The sequence below is a fragment of the Dromaius novaehollandiae genome, chromosome 4 (genome assembly GCF_036370855.1).
Source record: "Dromaius novaehollandiae isolate bDroNov1 chromosome 4, bDroNov1.hap1, whole genome shotgun sequence".
Classification (NCBI taxonomy): Eukaryota; Metazoa; Chordata; class Aves; order Casuariiformes; family Dromaiidae; genus Dromaius; species Dromaius novaehollandiae.
The window spans coordinates 62,808,835-62,828,061 of NC_088101.1; the positions used below are offsets into that span (position 1 = coordinate 62,808,835).

The 19,227-nt window shown below is 40.4% G+C and overlaps 2 protein-coding genes across 5 annotated transcripts in view; one reads left to right on the top strand and one right to left on the bottom strand.

The window, feature by feature from the left end:
- UBE2K (ubiquitin conjugating enzyme E2 K) overlaps nucleotides 1-18,487 on the bottom strand; it is a 45,798-nt gene extending 27,311 nt beyond the window's left edge. The window contains exons 1-3 of one of the 4 annotated variants that reach the window (XM_064511266.1): nucleotides 18,024-18,161; nucleotides 5,373-5,450; nucleotides 95-188 (exon numbers count right to left, since the gene is read on the bottom strand). In XM_064511266.1, the coding sequence (XP_064367336.1) occupies nucleotides 95-188; nucleotides 5,373-5,405 (127 nt within the window). In that variant the 5' untranslated portion in view covers nucleotides 5,406-5,450; nucleotides 18,024-18,161. Of the gene's footprint in view, nucleotides 1-94; nucleotides 189-5,372; nucleotides 5,451-7,454; nucleotides 7,473-17,361; nucleotides 17,481-18,023 lie in introns of those variants that run through there. The other 3 variants (XM_026093724.2, XM_064511267.1, XM_064511265.1) reach the window with 3 other exon arrangements.
- Nucleotides 18,219-19,227, top strand: part of SMIM14 (small integral membrane protein 14) — a 55,451-nt gene continuing 54,442 nt past the window's right edge. The window contains exons 1-2 of the mRNA XM_064511268.1: nucleotides 18,219-18,312; nucleotides 19,107-19,200. Of these exons, the coding sequence (XP_064367338.1) occupies nucleotides 19,198-19,200 (3 nt within the window). The 5' untranslated portion in view covers nucleotides 18,219-18,312; nucleotides 19,107-19,197. The remainder of the gene's footprint in view (nucleotides 18,313-19,106; nucleotides 19,201-19,227) is intronic.

A 19,227-nucleotide genomic window follows, 5' to 3' on the forward strand; every position in this document is an offset into this window, starting at 1 on the left:
TTTTTATGTTGTAAAAAAAATTTTTATACACAAAGCATCTCAAGACATATTACTTGAGGTGTACAATGATTTCATACACAAAAACATTACTTGCCTTCATATGGTGTATCCGGAGGTCCTGCTATTTCTCCTCTTAATTCTGTAAAATTCTCATCTACAAGATCTACTTTAATTTGATTTTTGCTCGTCTTGAAAAGAAACAGAGAAACAAAGAATCATAAATAAGCATTTGATATACAGACTTCCTCAAAAAGAGGATATTTTAATTTTTAGAATAGTTTTTACAAGATAACCTAAATTGGATAGCTATGCTCCAGTTGGAGTTTCAATTCATTAAAAACAGACAAGTCTGTGAAGTATTAGAATTGTCGATAATATTATACAATCACTAAAATAAGGAAAGTAACCCAGCGATATAATATCTAAAGCTATTTTTAATTGATTACATTTCAAAACAATTGTTATATTTCAAATTAGCTATTTATTCTAAATATCTTAAACAATAGAAGAAAATTTAATTGCTCTAAACAATGAAAAAAAGCTAGCATTAACATAATTGTTATTTTCACTGGCATATAAGACGACTTCCCCAAATGGAGTGCTCATTATTTTTAAACAATATGATGATCCAAATAGAAGACTGAAATCTTTAATATTTAGGTGTTCATCACTATTTTTTTGATACACTTGAATTTCATTGTCACCTTCTCATCATTTTCACACCCCATACCAACTTGTCTACAAAATAAAAACACTGTATTTTGATACTGAGAAAACGTATGTTTTACAGAAATAATTTTTCAGAGGACTTTAGCAAGAGCTACATGTTCCATTCAAATTGTGTTCCATTTCCAAACTCAGACAGCAGTATTAGTGAAATTGATACAAATCCCCCTAAGAGTAATTTTTTTGGCACTACAAAGCAGAATCTCCTTTCAGAAGGATATTCAGATATATCACAAAGTTTCTAGAGGTAAGTTGTTCAAGAGTTGCCCATTCTGCTACTTCTGTACACCACACCCATTGAATGAGACAGGAATTTTCTGGATCCTACATTATTTCCCATAAAAACTTCACATCGTCTTCCTAGATTCTTACTAGATTCTTACAGTTGTTCCAATCACTTCCATGCCAAAAGCCCTGTGCAGGTGCACTTCTCCTTTCTCCCTCAGATTAAATTGTGTTCATGAAAACTAAGAGAAAAGAGTTAGGTCAGATAAAGCTGATGGTTCTTAGATCCACCAAAGATGTGAAATGTTAAGGATGCTGAATTTACTTAGCAAAAGTCAGATTACCCCTGTTTGTTCTATAGATTCAGTCTCACCAAAACAGTGTGCACTCTTCTGACTACAGATGCTCACAGATATAAAGCAAAAGTAGAAGTTCTATTTAAGAGTTAAGAAATCTCACTAAAGTAAAAGCTACCAAATCACCAGTGGATTATGCATCTAGAGTGACAGGTATTTGGCTTTAAAATTTGGGGTTTAAAAAAAACAAAAAACAAAAAAACACACACCACACACTCAAACCATATAACGGAGATGCAGCACCTGCAACTCCATAGTTGAGGCTAAGTACTGCACTTAAAGCAAAGATTTAACCATGTTACTACAAATTAAGAATGTACCATCTGCCTCCAAAACTGGAACTATCTAGTTGATTTGTTTTACTAGGTTTGAATTATAAACTAGCTTTTTCCACACCAGATCTTGTGCTGCTTTCCATGACCTTAGGTAAGACATTAGAGAAGGAAGTTACTAACAGATCTCGTGAAATTATATTCCTTACATTTTTAAGCTTGTAGATTGATCTCCTTTCTACTGTTCATAGAAGCTCCCTGACCAGACAACACTGAAAGAATGTTTTCTTTCAAAGAATGTGTCAAAACTTTGTTTCCATAACTTTTTTCCCCAGTGTTTCTTGGAAGCAGAATGACCAGCGCAGTACAATTGCCTTCCCAAAACAGCTGGGGAACTGCAAGAAACTGGCTCTGAATCCAGACTTACTCTCTCACAGAGAACACGTTCCTCTTGCAAGCTCTCCAACCTTCATTTTAATTTTTTTGCCATCACTATTCCAATTGGCAGGTCATTCCAGAATCTCATGATTGTTAAAAGCTTTCTAAACTACAATTTAGGCAAATTTATAATCCATGTACATCTACCTGCTTCTGTGACAGCATTTTTTTCCTAACTTAAACAGGTTTCTTTGCATTTCTAGTATTTATTCCACTTCTCAGTAACTTCCCATCTCAGCCTTCATTTTACTTTAAACAAGTCAAGCTTTTAATTTCTCCATACATTCTCCATCTCATGATCACCTAACTACACCTGCGTATAGGAATTTAGAGGAAGCTTTCAAATCAATGGCACAAACACTTTATTGTACTTACTGAAAATACATCACATTTGCCTTTTTCACGGCCACATCACCTGGGCTCAGATCTCAAATGTGAGAGATCTAGTAAGCTTTGCTGTAGAGGTTTCACTCTTCTTCAATGTCTGCACTGTTCCCTCATCAGGAGTACTGCCCCTGCACCTCACCGCTTAGTTCACAGAGAAGCTGATATGCTTCTAGGATGCAACAACCGGCGGGGAGAGCAGTGGATGTTGTGTACCATAACTTCAGCAAGGCTCTCCACACTGTCTCCCATAATATCCCCACAGGAAAGCTCAGGAAGTGCAGGATAGACGAACAGTGAGATGGACTGAGAACTGGCTGAAGGGCAGAGCTCAGAGGGTTGTGAGCAGTGCTGCAAAGTCTAGTTAGAGGCCAGTAACTAGCAGTGTGCCCCAGGAGTCAATACTGGGGCCAATCCTGTTCAGCTTGTTCACCAATGACCTGAATGAAGGGACAGAGTGCACCCTCAGCAAATTTGCTGATGATACAAAATTGGGAGGAGTGGCTGATACCCAAGAGGGTTGTGCTGCCATTCAGAGAGACTTCGACAGGCTGCAGAGATGGGCAAAGAACCTCATGAAGCTCAAAGGCAAGTGCAGAGTCCTGCCCCTGGGGAAGAATAACCCCAGGCAATAGAAAAGTGATGAATTTCAATCTATATTTGGTTAAACCATGTTGCAATTTATTCAATTTTCTACTTAGTGTTTTACTTAAACTTCTCAGTGTCTTCTGGAAGACCCTGTACATTGTTGTAGCTGCTTGGATATTTACCTTCACATTCCATTTCAATGAGTACAATACTAGCTGTTCTCTGTAACATATACTTCTTGACTTGATTAATCTGGCAAGAAAAAAAAACCCTGTCACTAAGCTTATGATCAGTTCTTTCAAAAATCAGTGATCCCAGTCTCCCCAATCTGAGATCAGAGAATTGTTTTTACTACCACCATTCTGGCTATTTCCATACTCTCTTTTCCTTTATATCAAATCTAAGGAAAAACAGCAGGCTACATTACACCATACAGTATTCAGTAGGGATTCATTTAATTTGGGGATTATGCCTAAACTCTACCCATCCCTCCATGTAACAACAGCCTTTCCTCACATACATGAAGAATCTTTTCATACTATTTTGATAGCCTTTCCACAGTGCAACTCAGTCCAATTTTGCCAATTCTTACTTTTTTCTTCACTCCTATAGTTATGGCTAATATTTAACTATATTGAAGTGATTATTCATCCAATTAAATCTAGAATGTTTTTCTAAAATATTTTCCTTATTATCATAAGGAAAATATTTTCCCCTTAATGAGGATCAAGTAAGATAAAATTACCTAATTTTAATACCTCTAACAGAATAAATCCCTGGCCTCCCTGACAGTCATCTGAGTTGTCTCTGTGGAGGCACCAACAGGCAAAGCTCTGTTAAATTCTCCAAATGTGCCTTTCTGATACCTGTGATCTTAGCTGCAGAATTTATGAATCAACTAGTGATCACACAACTCAAGTTCATCTTCTGGAAGCAATTCTCCTACAAAGACCTTGTTACTCTTCCACACCAAATCTAAAATAGCATCACCTCCTGTTGATTTGGTAACAATTTGGTGACCCCACCACTTGGCTAACAAACCCTGAAATATTTGAGCAGTGCCATCATTAGCTGCCTCTCGAAGACTGGACATTCCAGCACCTTCATCACAGCAGCTGCTGACCTCTAATACTTGGACATGTCTTTGCCTGCCTCCTCTAATCTAAGTATCTTCCTTGTGCAGGAAACAATCCGCCCCAGCAGAAACTTTGAAGAGTAAAATTGTGCTAATGTGAAGACTTATCAGTAGTGTCTTCTCTACTTCTATTAAAATCCTTTTAAAGAGCAGCTCCATATCTCAGAATTTAACTCCTCACAAACAAGCAGCACTTCTGTTCCCTTTATTCACCATGGTCTATGAACCCTTAACAAGGAGCCCCTCATTAGAGGGAACTGCCTTCTTTCTGCAGTTAATCCACCTTCTTTTTTCCAGAGCCTTCTCCAAATCACTGAAATCTAGTCAGTGTCATCTCCTACTCTCTTCTTTGATCTGCCTATTATTTCTTCTTTATCTATCTGTTGTTACTGGCCAATTCTCATTGTCACTAGTCCAGTACACCTAAAAAAGCATAAACAATGCAGAATCACATTAACACAAGATGATAAAAATTGCACTGTTACCCTAAATATTTCTTTTCCACATATCAAATACTATTTACTACATTTACCCAAAAAGAAATTATGAAATAAAATTATTTGTTCCAAGTTCAACTTCAAGATAAACCCACTTCTTAAATACTGAAGGTAGATGAAGATGACTTTTAAGAAAATACAATATATATTCTAAGCTTTACACGATGGCCACTTTCAATTACCAGAAAACAAAGTTAACCTGAAACAATCAGCATAAAATTCCTATTATTGGGGTCAGTAAGGTACGGATAGGTATTGGGAGGTTTTCACCAAAAATGCAGAAGGTATGTATTAATTGACGAGCCAGCAACTTTGGACATTTACACTGAAACCTCCTGAGTAAAGAGACCTATATATCAGCCACTGCTACAAAACACAATACGAACTTAATACTGGATGATGTCTGCATACAGCTCAGATGGTCTGAGTGGGTTAGTCTAGAACCAACCTAATCTTTACCTACTTACTCCCTCCATGACATTATCTTAACACCAGACCTTCAATTCCTGCATAACAAGATTACTCTAAATGAATATAATAGTCCAAACTCTGCACTAAGCATCCACCAACATGCATACTACATTTTTATCTGTTGTGGTCAGAACAAAAAGGAAAAGCAGTGTTATTAGCAATATTAATCACTTCAATTCGGCACATTACATTCTTAAAAAGAATGTTAGACCTATACAAGTATCTGAATTAAAACAATGTAAAAATAAATTACTTATTTTTAAAAATATATCTGTCTCACCTTATATCTTCCGATGCTACCTGGAAAATTCATACCAAATCTCTTTGGTATAAGTGCCTACAACGCTACTAAGGATTTCTACAAAAGAAAAAACTTATTGTAAGCAGATTTAGAGTTGTGATCAAAAACACAATGGTTATTTCTGAATAATACTGTGTGTATAAAAAAGCCACTATTCCATACAGCAGTTAACTGCAGTCTGATATTTTAGAGTTGTTAATTTCCAGATCCTGCAACATGATTCTCTTCCTTTACCTTCTTAAGCAAAACATACCTGCTACCAGATAAAAGTACTACTTCATGTTCATTTACTTTTTTTTTAAACAGAAAGTAATTCATAGAAAACTCCCTAGATTTTTATATATATTTTTTATATATATATATATATATATAAAAATAAATACACACACACACATATATACACACATACACACACACGCACACACAGACATAAAAAAACCAAACATGTACCCCAAACCTTAAAAACCATACACATGCATAAAAGATTCCCAGATAAACAGGCCTGGCTGCAATAAAAGCAGCTAAGTGTTAAAACTCTGTAACAGTCTAGTGTTTTTTAAGACTATTGACTTGCACATTAAAGGAAATTTTTAAAAGTGACAAAAATGTTAAAGAAGGTACATGCCAAAATTCCAGCTAAGATTAAGGAAGAAGCTTGAAAGATTTCTCCAGTACATCCTCAAAGGACAAAATTTATCATCTTTGCTAAAAAAGTGCTGCATATAAAACAATGTTTCCTATCACTGATTACCTCCAAATTTCACCAATGAAAAAAATATATTTTTTCGATCTTCATTTTGGACAGAAGTTTTAAATTAATGTATGATCTCTCTGTGAGGTAAATTGACAATAACAATTTTTGATGTACCTAATGTAGCTAAGTTTTGATTAGATTTAAAACAGCTATGATTTACAAATGGAAAGTAGGTACTTTAGAACGCCCAAACACATGGCAGTCGGCCTATCAGCTTTAAGTTTCTGGTTGATCAAATCCTCCTGTAGAATGAATATTAATGCCACAAGTTTAATGTAAAAATGCTGTACTTAAAATATTTTTGCACTTACACTGACACTATAACAATCACTATTTAATAAGTTAATTTAAGTAAAAAATACTTCACCCCAATTGAACGCCATGTTAGCAAAATGCATCTAATGGTATCATTAAGTTATTAACATCTTATAAAACTCTTCTTTGTCTTTATAGTCTTTATATCTTTTATATTCTACCACAATAGTTCTACTCTGCAACAAAATCTGGCATGAAAATATCTTAATAGAGTTACAGAAAAAATACCCGATTGACTATTATAATGAAATCCATCAACTTTCAAGAACAATACTTCAAGTGTGACTCAAACCTAAGGGAGAGAGGAGGGGAAAACAACCTATGGACTTGATGCATAATAATCACACACAGAATGTGGTGACACTTTATGGCAGGGTAGGAATTTTGGAGATTGCTACTGCTGAAAGCTTTATAGTTCAAAACATTGTCAGGAAGTATTTAGTAAGAGAGATATACTTAAGTATAGAAGATTCTGCCCCCTCCTCAGGTTTCACAGAGCAATGTTAAAGACACATTCAAAGCTACAAAAAAACATGTATAAAGTGAAGATTGGCAAAAAATACCACCACTGGAGATGTTTAAAATATTACCACTATATTGGTTTGGTCATAATCAAGATGAGGATATACTAAAGCCTCAAGTAGCCTGGCTGCCAGGTAAATAAATTATTCTTTTTGCAAATGGCTTTGAGAAATCTGAATCAACTGGAAGCTTTGATCAGAAAACTCAAATCTTTCAGTAAAAATTTATTCCATTAAATAATTATTTCAATTAACAGCTTAGTTAATAGCTCACTCTTATCCTGTTTTACCAACTCCTTGAAGATTTGTGGATAAATATTCCCACTAATTGTGTTCTGTCATATTTGCCAGTTTATCTTCTTATACTCTTCCATTACAGTAGCATTAACTCTCTCAACTCTGTCAAATTATTCAGCTGACATTTCTCCCTCTTCTTCATCGGTATGCCAGAAAGGGAGGATCCTAGCTCACCTCTTAGGCTGCTAAGTCAAGCTCACCAGCCTTTCTTTCCCATATCCCTGCACGGTATTCCTTGTTTGCAAGATGGCACTCTAGCTTCTTAAGCCTTTGCTCCCTCAGAGCAGCTCAAGATGAGTGCATTGCATTTGGTCAGCTCACTCTTTCACAAGAAACTGGAAAACAAAAGCAGGCAGGATATATCACTTTACTAGGAAGTAAAGCAGAGTGCAGGGCACCATGCTGCAACAAAACAGCAAATTCAACTTCAAAACCATTGAGGTTTGTGTAAAAATGCTGATTTTTTCCAGTCATAAACAATAAAGTGCTACTAAAGCAAGATGGAATAGTTCAATACCTCAGAAGTATAGCTTCAGACTATCCCACTTAAATGCATGAATCAAGTGTACCTCCAGGTCCCTAAAAAACTGAAGATTGTGACCCTTAAGAAGAGGAGCAGAAATGTCACATAATTGTCACAGTCACGGCTATGAAGTATACGCCCTGTACTATCAGTTGATATCAGCAGATCCGTTTGCCTTCTCAGAGTTCTTGCTGACCTTCAAAGCACAGAACAATGCTCATCTACAAAACAATCAAATGCTGGGGCAGGGCAGAGAGAAGACAGGAAGTTAAGTCCAACTAAAACACATTAAAAATCAGTTCTCCTACATAAGAGAAGGTCAACACAAAGGAATTCATTTTCTTAAAAGGCTCTCACATTTTTTGACCCTACCATCACTTTCAGTCTTGAAGGTTATCCACATTTCACATTCTGATTTCATCTTACTGTATTTCAGACATATTTATTAGTTATGCCTATTTTAGAAAAAATGAGATTATTTTTGCATATTAATACCAAAGGGGATTTTTGCTTATTGGCCAATACAACAGGTAACTTATATTTGAATGTATGTAAGGAGGTGCAAATACAAATACTCTGGGTTTTTTTGTTTGTTAATACAGGTAATAGCTTCATACTATAGTTTTCATTTTTATTACAGTTTTACTTACTAAATGCATTTCTATAAAGTTATTCTTTAATGGAGTGGTTTAACATGAGTCTAAACCCATGCCAACTTTAAAATTCGATTTTATTAAATACATCTACATAAAAGAACAACACTTAGCGGGTTCCTCCCCCCCGCCAGAATACAAAACATCTCAAGTATAAAAAAAAATTTTCATTTTGCAAGTGTTATCTTTGGACAAACTCCAAGAAGTTTTAACAAAACTTTAGTAAAAATAGGTATTTAAATACAAAAAAAGAAAAAGTCAGCTGTTAAAATACCACTCTACCAAAACAAGTAAGAGGTTGCATTTCCATGGTAGCTTAAGTCAGCCTAACAGCTGGCTGCCAAGGTTCTACTTCCCTCCTGTTCCTGGTGGAACTAATACAAAGAAGGGGAAACGATTGTGCAAATGTTCGTTTAACTGTGCAGCAAACATCTGAGTTAAAACTTCGTTAGTAAGAAAGCTCAGTTGTTTTAATCCAATTCCCTGACTTGATTCACTACAAACAGTGTGCAAACACAAGAGAAGGGGCATAAAAGTGGGAAGTGGAGACCAGAGCGCAGGAGGAATGTGACACTGCTTCTTGGCATTGCCTTAGGACAGCTTAAAGGAATACTGAAACTTCAGCTCTAGTGTCTGTCTAAACTATTTCTGACAAAAAAGTTATGTCAGTCAGGGGCATGCAGAGGTGTAACTGACACACTACGCTGACAGAAGCTTTAAGTGCAGTTATACAATCATTGCTTGTTTTCACTCTTAAGGATAGCATAGTCAAACTGGCAAAGCTATGCCACGAAAGCTGTGTATACAACAGCATACTTAAATTCTTGTGCTAGCATAAGGCCCTAACACACACACGGGTTATGTCTACGTTTAACTACGCGTGGTATTTACAGTGCCTGGGAGCATTAATCATGTGCAGGACTTGCAGTACTAGAACCCAAATCTAACCTGAGTGCCACTGGTGTGCTAAACATCAAGAATGGGTGCAGTGCAAGGGACTCCTGTTCTGGGTAATACAGCTCAGTAAAGCCTAAACGAACAAGCAGTATCACAGGAACGTGAAGCACTTTTTATTTTCTTTTTTAATCTTTTTAAGCACAGTTCTGTCTTTGATGCAAAATAACTGAAAAACCCTACAAATAAAATGTTCTTTAATAACCAATTTCAATTCTACTTTGATTTAGTCAATCTATAAACACACAAAACTGTTAGAGGCAGATTCTGTAGTCAATTCTGTAAGTCAACGCTATGCTGGTAATTCTACATATAAAGAGATCACAAGATTCAGCTGATTTTGAATAGATTATACTGATTCACTTACAGTCCCAGAGCTTGAAGACCTGTGGAAATAGCTCAGAACAGTTTTTTTGTACTAGCTGCCCCTACACCCTTATTCCAAAGTGGAAGGACTCATCTAAACAGCATAAAGGCTTTGAGAGTGTCTAGAAGGGGAACAAATACAACACAGCTACCCCAATTTGTACTTTGTACATGCTACCTTATTTTACAATAGCCTCCTCAACTTTAACACATCTCAAAAATAACAGAAGTTTACAAAGAGGTTTTCTCAGTTCACTTCCAGCTAAACAGAAAAAGCAATGAACTTTAGGCTTGAACTATACTACCTATTTAAGCTAAATACAGACTAATCCATTTTGGTTTTTTGTAAACCACTGCACAGAAGTATTTCCTAACCCAACCGCATGTTACCTCAAGCAACAAGACTTATACAATCGTGAGTCAGTCCTTTCCAAGTAAACTGTCAAACTTACTGGCCAACCTAACAAAAACCAAACCAACAAACAAAAACAGGATAGAAACTAGTTTACTATGTGTCTTGTGATAACAGACAAAGATAGGCAAGATAGTCCCTATTAATGTCCCAAGAGAAGGATGATACACAGAGTGAGCTCAGCCCTCTTAGGCACAAGCACAACCAAATGAGAGTTACACAGTATGGCTATATGCAAGTTCTCTGGTGTCAAGTAAAGCATAAGTGCTGAATAAAGCTTCTTCTGTAGTTAGGGATACTGATGACATCTTTCTCCTGTGAAGATACTTTGATAACTAGTAAAGAGCAATCCATAGTCTTAGCACAATTCTGTTAAAATATACTAAAACAACAGAAACAAATGTGGTCTTCAAACAACTTTTGCTCCTTACAGAACTACAGTTGTTTATTAAGCAGATAACATTTTATGCAATACTCACGACAAGCTGATTCATGTGCTCCCGATTCAAATATTACAAGTATTAAAACTGGTAACTTTTTCCAGGATATAACTTGAAGGAAAAATGTTAGTTAAGTTAGGAGTGCAAAATTGACTATATTCCTACAGTGCCCTATAAAATGTTATTTATCAAAATTCTTTGGTAATGATGGTCTTTGTAAAGTCTTTGTCATAAAAGACCCAAATTGCTTATTTTCCTTTCTGAATAGCAGCAAAGTTTTGCCTAGCTTGTCAGAGACAAAGATATTCTGTGCATTAACTATAAAGTTTAACTAAAAGCATCTTCTGTTTAAAACTGGCAGAAATTTAGTGTAAAAATGAAAAAGTGTAGTAACAAACAACAAGCCTTACTAGATAAAAAAAACAAGCTAGAAACTATTTAATATGTGAATATAACTTAAGAATTACACAATGTATTTGCACTAGTTTAACAAGTTTAGCACAAATGAAAAACTTTTAGACCCCACTCAAGACTGGACTATTAACCAGTACTTCTTAGCATGGCTTACTGTTACACATATTTACTATGATAAAATGTCAGGTTTTTTATAATTTCAGACTGAGTAAAGTGAACCATCCATAGGACTCATACACCACTTTGCCATAAAAGCCAAACTCCTGGAAACAAGCACAGAAGAATGAATGTGAGACTCGGAAGGTTAAAGGACTGGGCTAATTTCTACTAATATTAGACTCACAAAGCAAGACGGTGGATATCGTTTCATGGCTGCACTCTAATCCTAAACTGACCACCTCAGTCCTATAACCAGTGATTGACCTCTTTCTACAGGCTTTTATGAGACTGCTTTCTTTCCTGAAAAGATCCAAGACAACCAAATGAGCCCAGCTACAATGGAGATGAATTTTTTCCTGCTCTCCACTTGCTACTAAAATCTTTAGGATTCTGCAAACTGACATGCAGACCTTTCCCTAGAAATCTGGACTCAACTGGATACATATTGACATGAGAAATGTCATTAACTGAACACAGGGATAAGTAATAGGAATAATTGTGCAAGGAAGGCAAGGTCTATTACAGATTCATAGTTCTGGTCAAATGATCACTAACATTATACATTAATTATTTTGAATTACAGATTTAAATGAAATACTGAAGTCATTTAAATAACTTTACTCATAACTTTAGTGCTTATTAATATTTATGTAATACTGATCCTAAAAATGTAATGGTGTGATGTGGTGAAATGTAATTCATAAAACTTGAAAAACAGCCACGTGGTTCAGATAAACAGGTATAAAAATGCAAGTCAACCAACAGTTCAGAAAGATCGCCTTAGAATGAAGAAAAGTAAGCAGTTTTCTTAAAACACTAGTAAATGCACTTTGCTTTAAGCAAACTACTCCTCAGCTACTAGAAGCAGCAGCTATGAATCAACTTCTTTTAAGGCCCAAAGATACACTGATCCATTCTGCATTATTTTCCAGTACAAATTAGAAGACATAACCAAACATGCACTAGATAGAATTCAGAAAAATCAAAGGTAAGTAGGAAATAATCTAGGAGGGTACTGAAATGCCTTTATCTCCCATTGCAAGAGACAGCGCAACACCTCATCTTGCTATAATCATAGGCAGGGTTTGAAATGTACAGTAGAAAAGTTCTCCTCAGGAGCATACAAAGGCAGAGATCTCATAAGCAACTATTTTAAAGTTAAGATGATCTTTGCAGTTCAGAGGAAAGCAGCTTAAAGAAGCATTATGGATCTCCTATCTCTTCTACCTTCATGATTTCAAAACAGGATTTGTTCAAACTATAAACCAAGACAGGCAATCGGAGCAAAGCTATCAGAAAGAAAAACAGTCTTTGGTTTGAAAATAAACAGAATTTCTTATTGTCTTATAATAGTGGAAACTTTAAATAAAAAGAAAAATCCTATTTCAAAATTCTTCAATTTGTTTACAAGGGGAAAAGTTTGAACGAGTATGGCATCCAGGTACAGCCTCTGCCTTCATGCTGTTTTTCAACAGCTGAAACTCTTTCACGAACAATTTAAAAAAAAAAAAATCTTGTACTAGAGTACAGAATCATGCAGGATAAGACCCCTGGAAGGCATCTAGCCCTGCTAGACTCCTGCTCAAAGCAGGTCCAATTAGAGCAGGTTACTCGGGAACTTGCCTAGTTGAGTTCTGAATATATCCAGGGATGGAGATTCCACAGTATCTCTGTGCAACCTGTCTGAATGTTTGACCACTACCATAGCAAATTTTTTTTCATTGTATCTAGACAGAATTCCCTGTGTCCCAGCTTGTGTCCCTTGCCTCTCGTCCTATTCCTGCACACCTCTCAGCAAAGTCGGGCTCTTCTCTACAACCTCGCATTAGGTATTTGAGGATAACAGGAAGATCTCCCCTTTAACTTCTTTTCTTTGCAAATCCAGTTCTCTCAGCCTTTCCTCCCACATCACATACCCCAGCCCCCCAACCATCCTGACAGCTCTCTGCAGGACTCACTCCAGCATGTCAATGTCTTTCCTATACTGGAGAGCCCAAAACTGGACACAGTACTGCAGATGTAGTCTCACAAGTGCAGAGCAGAGGTGAAAAATCACTTCTCTCAACTGGCTGACTACATTCTCACTAACACAACCCAGTATGCAGCTGGTGGTCTTTGCTCCAAGGGCACTGCTGAATCATGTTCAACTTGCTGTCCACTTAGACACCCAGTTCTTTTTCTTCTAACCTGCTTTGCCTCCAGTCAGCCCCCAGTTTATATGTACTGTTGCATGGGGTATTCCATCCCAGACGCAGAACTTGGTACTTGTCTCTGTCGAACTTCATGAGGTTCCTGTCAGCCCATTTCTCCAGCCTGCCGAGGTCCCTCCGCACAACAGCCCAGCCCTCCAGTGTACTCACCACTGTCACCGCAAATTGGTATCATATGCAAACTTTGAGAGCCTGAGCAGAGAGTTGTACCAATATAACGACCTCAGTTTAAAAGTTCTCATCTTTATGCTTATTTTTAACTAACTAGACAGTCTAGCTTTATTCACACAGTCCTGCTACACTCACTAAACCTGCACTGACCTCAACAGAACTGTTTTTATGAATTAAAAGTTAAGTATATGTATTAGCAGAAAATGGATATTCTTTAAGAATTATGTTACTTATGTAAGTGTCATAATAGAAGACATCTCATTCTTATACATCGTACCTTCAAGGCAAATGGGAGGAAAAAACAAACAACTCCCCCACATGCACACTTCAATAAGCCATTTTAGTAACACTGAAGCACAATTACAATTTAAAGCTTCCATTTCAGTGAATTCAACTTCTAGCGCTCAAGACTGCCCAAATGTAAATAAACCAAGGCAATGAAGGTTTTCTGAGCCTGAAGATTAAACAGTCACGGCTTTTCCAAAAAGTTAGTAAGTTTCACAGATGTCGCTTCACATCTTTTGAGCTGGCAAGAATCACAAGACCACTATACGTAATGACAAAGGTAAACACCAGAGCAACTCTCTAGAACTCTAAAAGCTGAAGGAAGGATGCAGTATGGTGGACTCCCACAAGCTGTTTTGCTGTTACTTTTCCTTTATCTCTTTTTCTTGTAAATTAAAACAACACATAAAATACTCTGAAACAAATCCCTTTACCTTCCAGTAGTAAAAACATGGAAATGAAGTACTTCAAATTTTGCCATCAATCTCCTGGCTCCATTTGAATGGTATTTTGGATGCAAGTAGGTTACAAATTTTAATTGCTACTTCAGATATCTGCCCATGTAGATATTCATATTTCATAACTGTGGTTGTGTTTAATCTATTCTCTGCTCTGTCTGGGTTTACTTACCACAGAGATAAACCCCTCCCTCTTGATATTCATAAAAAAGGAACATTTTGTTGTAGAGATACCAACAACTCTCCTTGCTAGGAGGACGCTGTATCTCCCACCAACAGATTACTTTGGGGAGAGGACTAGCTAGTGGTTTGGTCATATGTTATCTATCAGCCTCTAGCTTTCAGATAAGTGGAAAATTCTTTACATTTCTACATAATAAAGAAACTGATGGCCAATTTATCCTTGTATCAGTCAATGCTGGCATAATATCATTTCTTTAAGGCATAACATGTGATGCTATATGAAAGCATGAAAACAAGTCATGTGTTAATACGCCTGCTGAACTACACCCACTCCTCGTTATCAGTCTTTAAGTGATCACAACACTTTTTAAGCATGTTTCTATTCACCGTTAACTGCCAGATTCTCTCCCTCATAAATGGAGAGAAGGTGAGGATTTGGCTACCTACTGCAGCATTCCAGTAACTCTATCCTGAAATAATACTAGCTGTCCTTCACCAAAACCTGCTCCCACCTATCAGAAGGAAGAAGAGGAAGAAGAAGAAAAGGGGGGCTACTTCCCTCCACCCATTTTTTTGTTTCTCCATTACTCTACAATCTAATATTTGTATTCAAAATATGTTTTCATGCTTTAGAATTTCACTTAGCCTATGCCATAGCAAGTTAATGAAATGATAGCACAAGAGACAAAGTTGAGCAACTGATGCCTTGTCTAGACAAGGATTTAAGGTATGATGCAAGTTAATGTACTGCTTACTCATTTTAAAGTTCAAATACAAGCGTAGTACAGCAGCTTCAACACATATTTAACTAGTCAAGTTAGTGTCTAGACTTAACAGCTTCATGTTTGTTAAAGATACAGTACCTCACCTACCTTAAAATTTTAAAACTTTTTCAGCACACAAGGTAAATTTGTTTTATTTAAATCCTAGTCCAGACAGCATTCCTGACAAAGAAACTACTGCTGGTCTCACTTATTTATAGTTCAAATATTTAAGAGATACAAAGTTACACGGACCTTTATTAAATACTGAATATCTGACTCCTTAAGCTAAGGTATGAGAGCTTATAGTAAAACTGGAAATAATAAAGCAAGCAGAGCAAAAATGCTTCTGTTGCTGAAGTCTGAAAGGATTTTAAATGCTTTTTCAAAACCACCCTATTTCAGTCCACAGATGAATATGAGAAGAACACACAGAGCAAAGTCTGTATGTGCTCCTTTCAAGTGCCAGAAAATGGTATTTTTGCCCATATTGCATCTGCAGAGAAACAAACCGGCGCTGCTCTTTATGTTCAGCTCTAGTTCAAAGCCTCAAATTAGAATAATCTAAGTGCACATAACATGAGCTACTATGCCTTCAAAAAGGGACTTAAATTTCTATGTAACAAATTTTGCATCACATTTATGAAGAAAAAAAATTTAGGAAAAAGGGTTGAGAACCACTTAATTATGCAAAACGTAGAAAAAAACCTTCTGTTTTCTTCTTTGATTTATTTAGTATTTAGCTATTCCTCCATTCACCATCTCACTCAACGTTTTTATTCTCAGTGCTACTGACACCATAGCTTGACTGGCTTTAAGAGTACAAACATCCACAACAAACTTTGCTTGTAACAGAGCAGCATAGATAAATGCCTAAATTATGTAACCAAGATAGGGGACTTTATACATCCTATAAACAGTATTTTTATAGGTACTACTATGGCAATATACTACTCATATATAGCTTCATAATGGCAGGAAAAGAAGAAATATGAAACTCTTACATGCTTTAATTTTAAAATTTCATAATTCTAAAGTTTCGTAAGAATTGTGGCCTTATCATATCTGAAAAATGTTGTGTAGCTCAAAGACTATTTTATAATATTATTTATTTCCAACATTCTATACTGATCCCCTTCAATGCATAGACTAAACAAACAGGAATGGAGAAAAGTGTGTTCTCTGGACCCAACCTTTACAATAAGGAAATTCAGTATGGATCTCGTTACATAATTGTGTAGGTTAAGGTTTCTCTTTTTCCTACATAAAGCAAGGGGAAAGGGACTTGAACCCTTTAGACAGTACCTTCAAATACAGATAGAAATTTTATTCCCACAATATAAACAGTTATATGGAGTACTAGCTTTGGACTCTCTAATTCTGGCACAAAGATGGCCACCTAGATATTTGTCTTAGTTTACACCTAATTGTGTAGTCACTGTGCAAGAGCTTGGCTAGAACAACCTGAGCTCCAAAGGTAGCTGTAAAACAAGGCCCTTACATTTTTCTAGAGGCTAGTTTAAACTGCATAGCAACAATGCTGTTAGCACACTTAATTTAAAAGCACATCAACTACAGCAATGCTAAGCATGTTTTCTGTAAGGCATTAGTATCTTCAAAAAATTACTACTCTCTTGATTTTCTTTTGTGAAGGTGTCCAGATTTCTAAAACATCAGCTTTAAGAGTTACACATTCACATTAATATTTCACAAGCATCTAACCTGCAACATCATCCCAAGTAGGACGATAATGACGACACAACTATTAAAACCTATCTGGCTGACGTTCGCCAACTCGCATACAGACACAGCAAAAATTGTACTGATGCAACCCTGCATCCCTACATATTCCCAATAACGGATCAAAACTTCTTTTAACATCTTGCCAAAAGCAGCCTACTTCTCTCACTGACCACCACCTGCCTCTCAATAACATGAGCCGCTTCAGAGAGATACTAGTTAGAAAGGCAGAAAACTAGATAACAAGAATTAAAGGAGTGCGGTTTTAAAAGCATCCACCTTAAGGTGAGTTAACCTACGCTGGGATAAAGGAAGTTATGGATTAAAGTAACCTAGATAAACAGGGATTTACCTGCAGCCCTTAAAAACAAAAAATAAAACGCAGACATACTCCACAGTCCCTGGCTGACCGGAGAGGTGAGCTGGGGGCTGCGTGTGCCCGCCGCCCTACTACTCAGCCCCGCCGGGCCCCCTCGCTACCGCCCGGCGCCCAGGGCCGCGCGGGGATGCGCGCGGCAGTCGCGCGCGCGAGGGTCGCGGGAGCCCCGCGCGTGGGCGGCTCCACCCCGCGGCGCCCGGCCTGGTAGCGGGCTCCGCCGCCTCGGCCGCCCACGGCCCGCGAGGGCGGAGGGCGCCGCCGCCGGAGGCTGCCCGGCCCGGCCCGGCCCGGCCGCCGCCGCTGCCCCCCGCCGCCGCCGCGCTTCCTGCCGCCGGCAGGCCGGGCCCGCCGGCCCCGCTCGCCCTCCGGCGGTGCCCGCTGCCCGCTGGGGGAGGGGCCCCGCGGCCCCCTCCTTCCCCCCGCCGCGGCGGCGGGTCCCGTCTCCCCGGGAATCGCCATTCCCCTCCCCGAGGCCGTGGGCCGGGCCCACCCCCAGCGCGGGGAGGTGGGGCCGAGGAGGGAGCGGGGTCCCGGCGCAGCCCGGCGGGGAGCCCGCACCGACCCTGCTGCCCGCACACACGCATGGGGGAGGGTGGCGGCGGCGCCCGGGCAGGGCAGCGGGGAGAGGCTCTGACCTCCTCGCTCTTCAGCACCTCCTTGAACTCCCGCTTGATCCTCTGCACCGCGATGTTCGCCATCTCCGCAGCGGGCACCGACCCGCACACCCTCGCTGCCTCCGCGCCGGGCCCAGCAAGCTCCGCCGCCGCTCTCGCTGGATAACTCCCGGCCCCACCAAAATGGCGCCCAGGCCGAGCATGCGCGCTGCGGCACCCGGCTCTGCCGCCGCCGCCGCCGCCGCTGCTCAGGAGGGGCCGCCGTGTGCGCGGAGCGGCGCGGAGTCGGCGGCGGGGCTGCCCGGCGGCGGTGGGGGGCGAGCGCCGGCCGCCGCGCAGGGCGCGAGGGAGGGCGGGACGCGCCAACCGTCGCCTCGCGGCCCCCGCCTCCCCGCTGCCCCGGGGGAGGCCGCCGCCGCCGGCCGCGGGGGGACGCCTGCCCGCCGCCATCGCTCCTCCTGTCACGGGCCGCGCACGTTTCCCGCGGCGCCGGCTCACGCCCGGGCGCCGCTGGGGCCGGCGGAGCCCTGCGCCGCGCCCCGCGGCGGAGCTGCCGGCGGCGATGGAGCGGCGACGCGGCCCCGCCGCCTCCCCCCGCGGCGATGCGGCCCCGCCGCACGCACCGGGGGTCCCCGGGGCACCGGCCGCGGCGGGGGCGGCGGAGGGCGGCGGGCGGGGGCAGCCGGCGGCGGGTGGAGGGCGAGCCGCCCGGGGCGGGCCCGAGGTGCCGGCGGAGGCGGGGGGCGCCCGCGGGGAAGCGCCTGGCCCGGGGCGCCGCTCCCGGGTCTCCTCGGGAAGCCCTCGGGCGCAGACAACCAGCGGGTTTTCCCGTGCCCCAGCAGCTGCCCGGCCCGCTGCTGCTGTTCTTTCCGCACTGGAGCAGACGGCGGTACTCCGCACCTGCCCGGGCTCAGCGCCTGCCCTCGAGAGGCTGCTGCCCCCTCCCGCGGGATGGAGGGGCTGGGGCCGCAGCCGGGGAGCCCTGGCCCTGGGGAGGCCGCGCGAGTCCCGCTTCCTTGCGCGGCTGCTGCTGCAGGATGTTGGAAGGGGAGTAAGAGGCGAAGGTGTCAGCGCTGTCTAACGGACTGCTATATTTCATTGCAGAAGCGAGCACTGTGAGCCGCGGATGTTGCACTGCCCAGAAGACCGGGACAGGTACCAGGAACCATCCCTGCTTGTCTGAGAAGGGCGAGATATGGTATGGAACAGGAGAGCGTAGACAGAT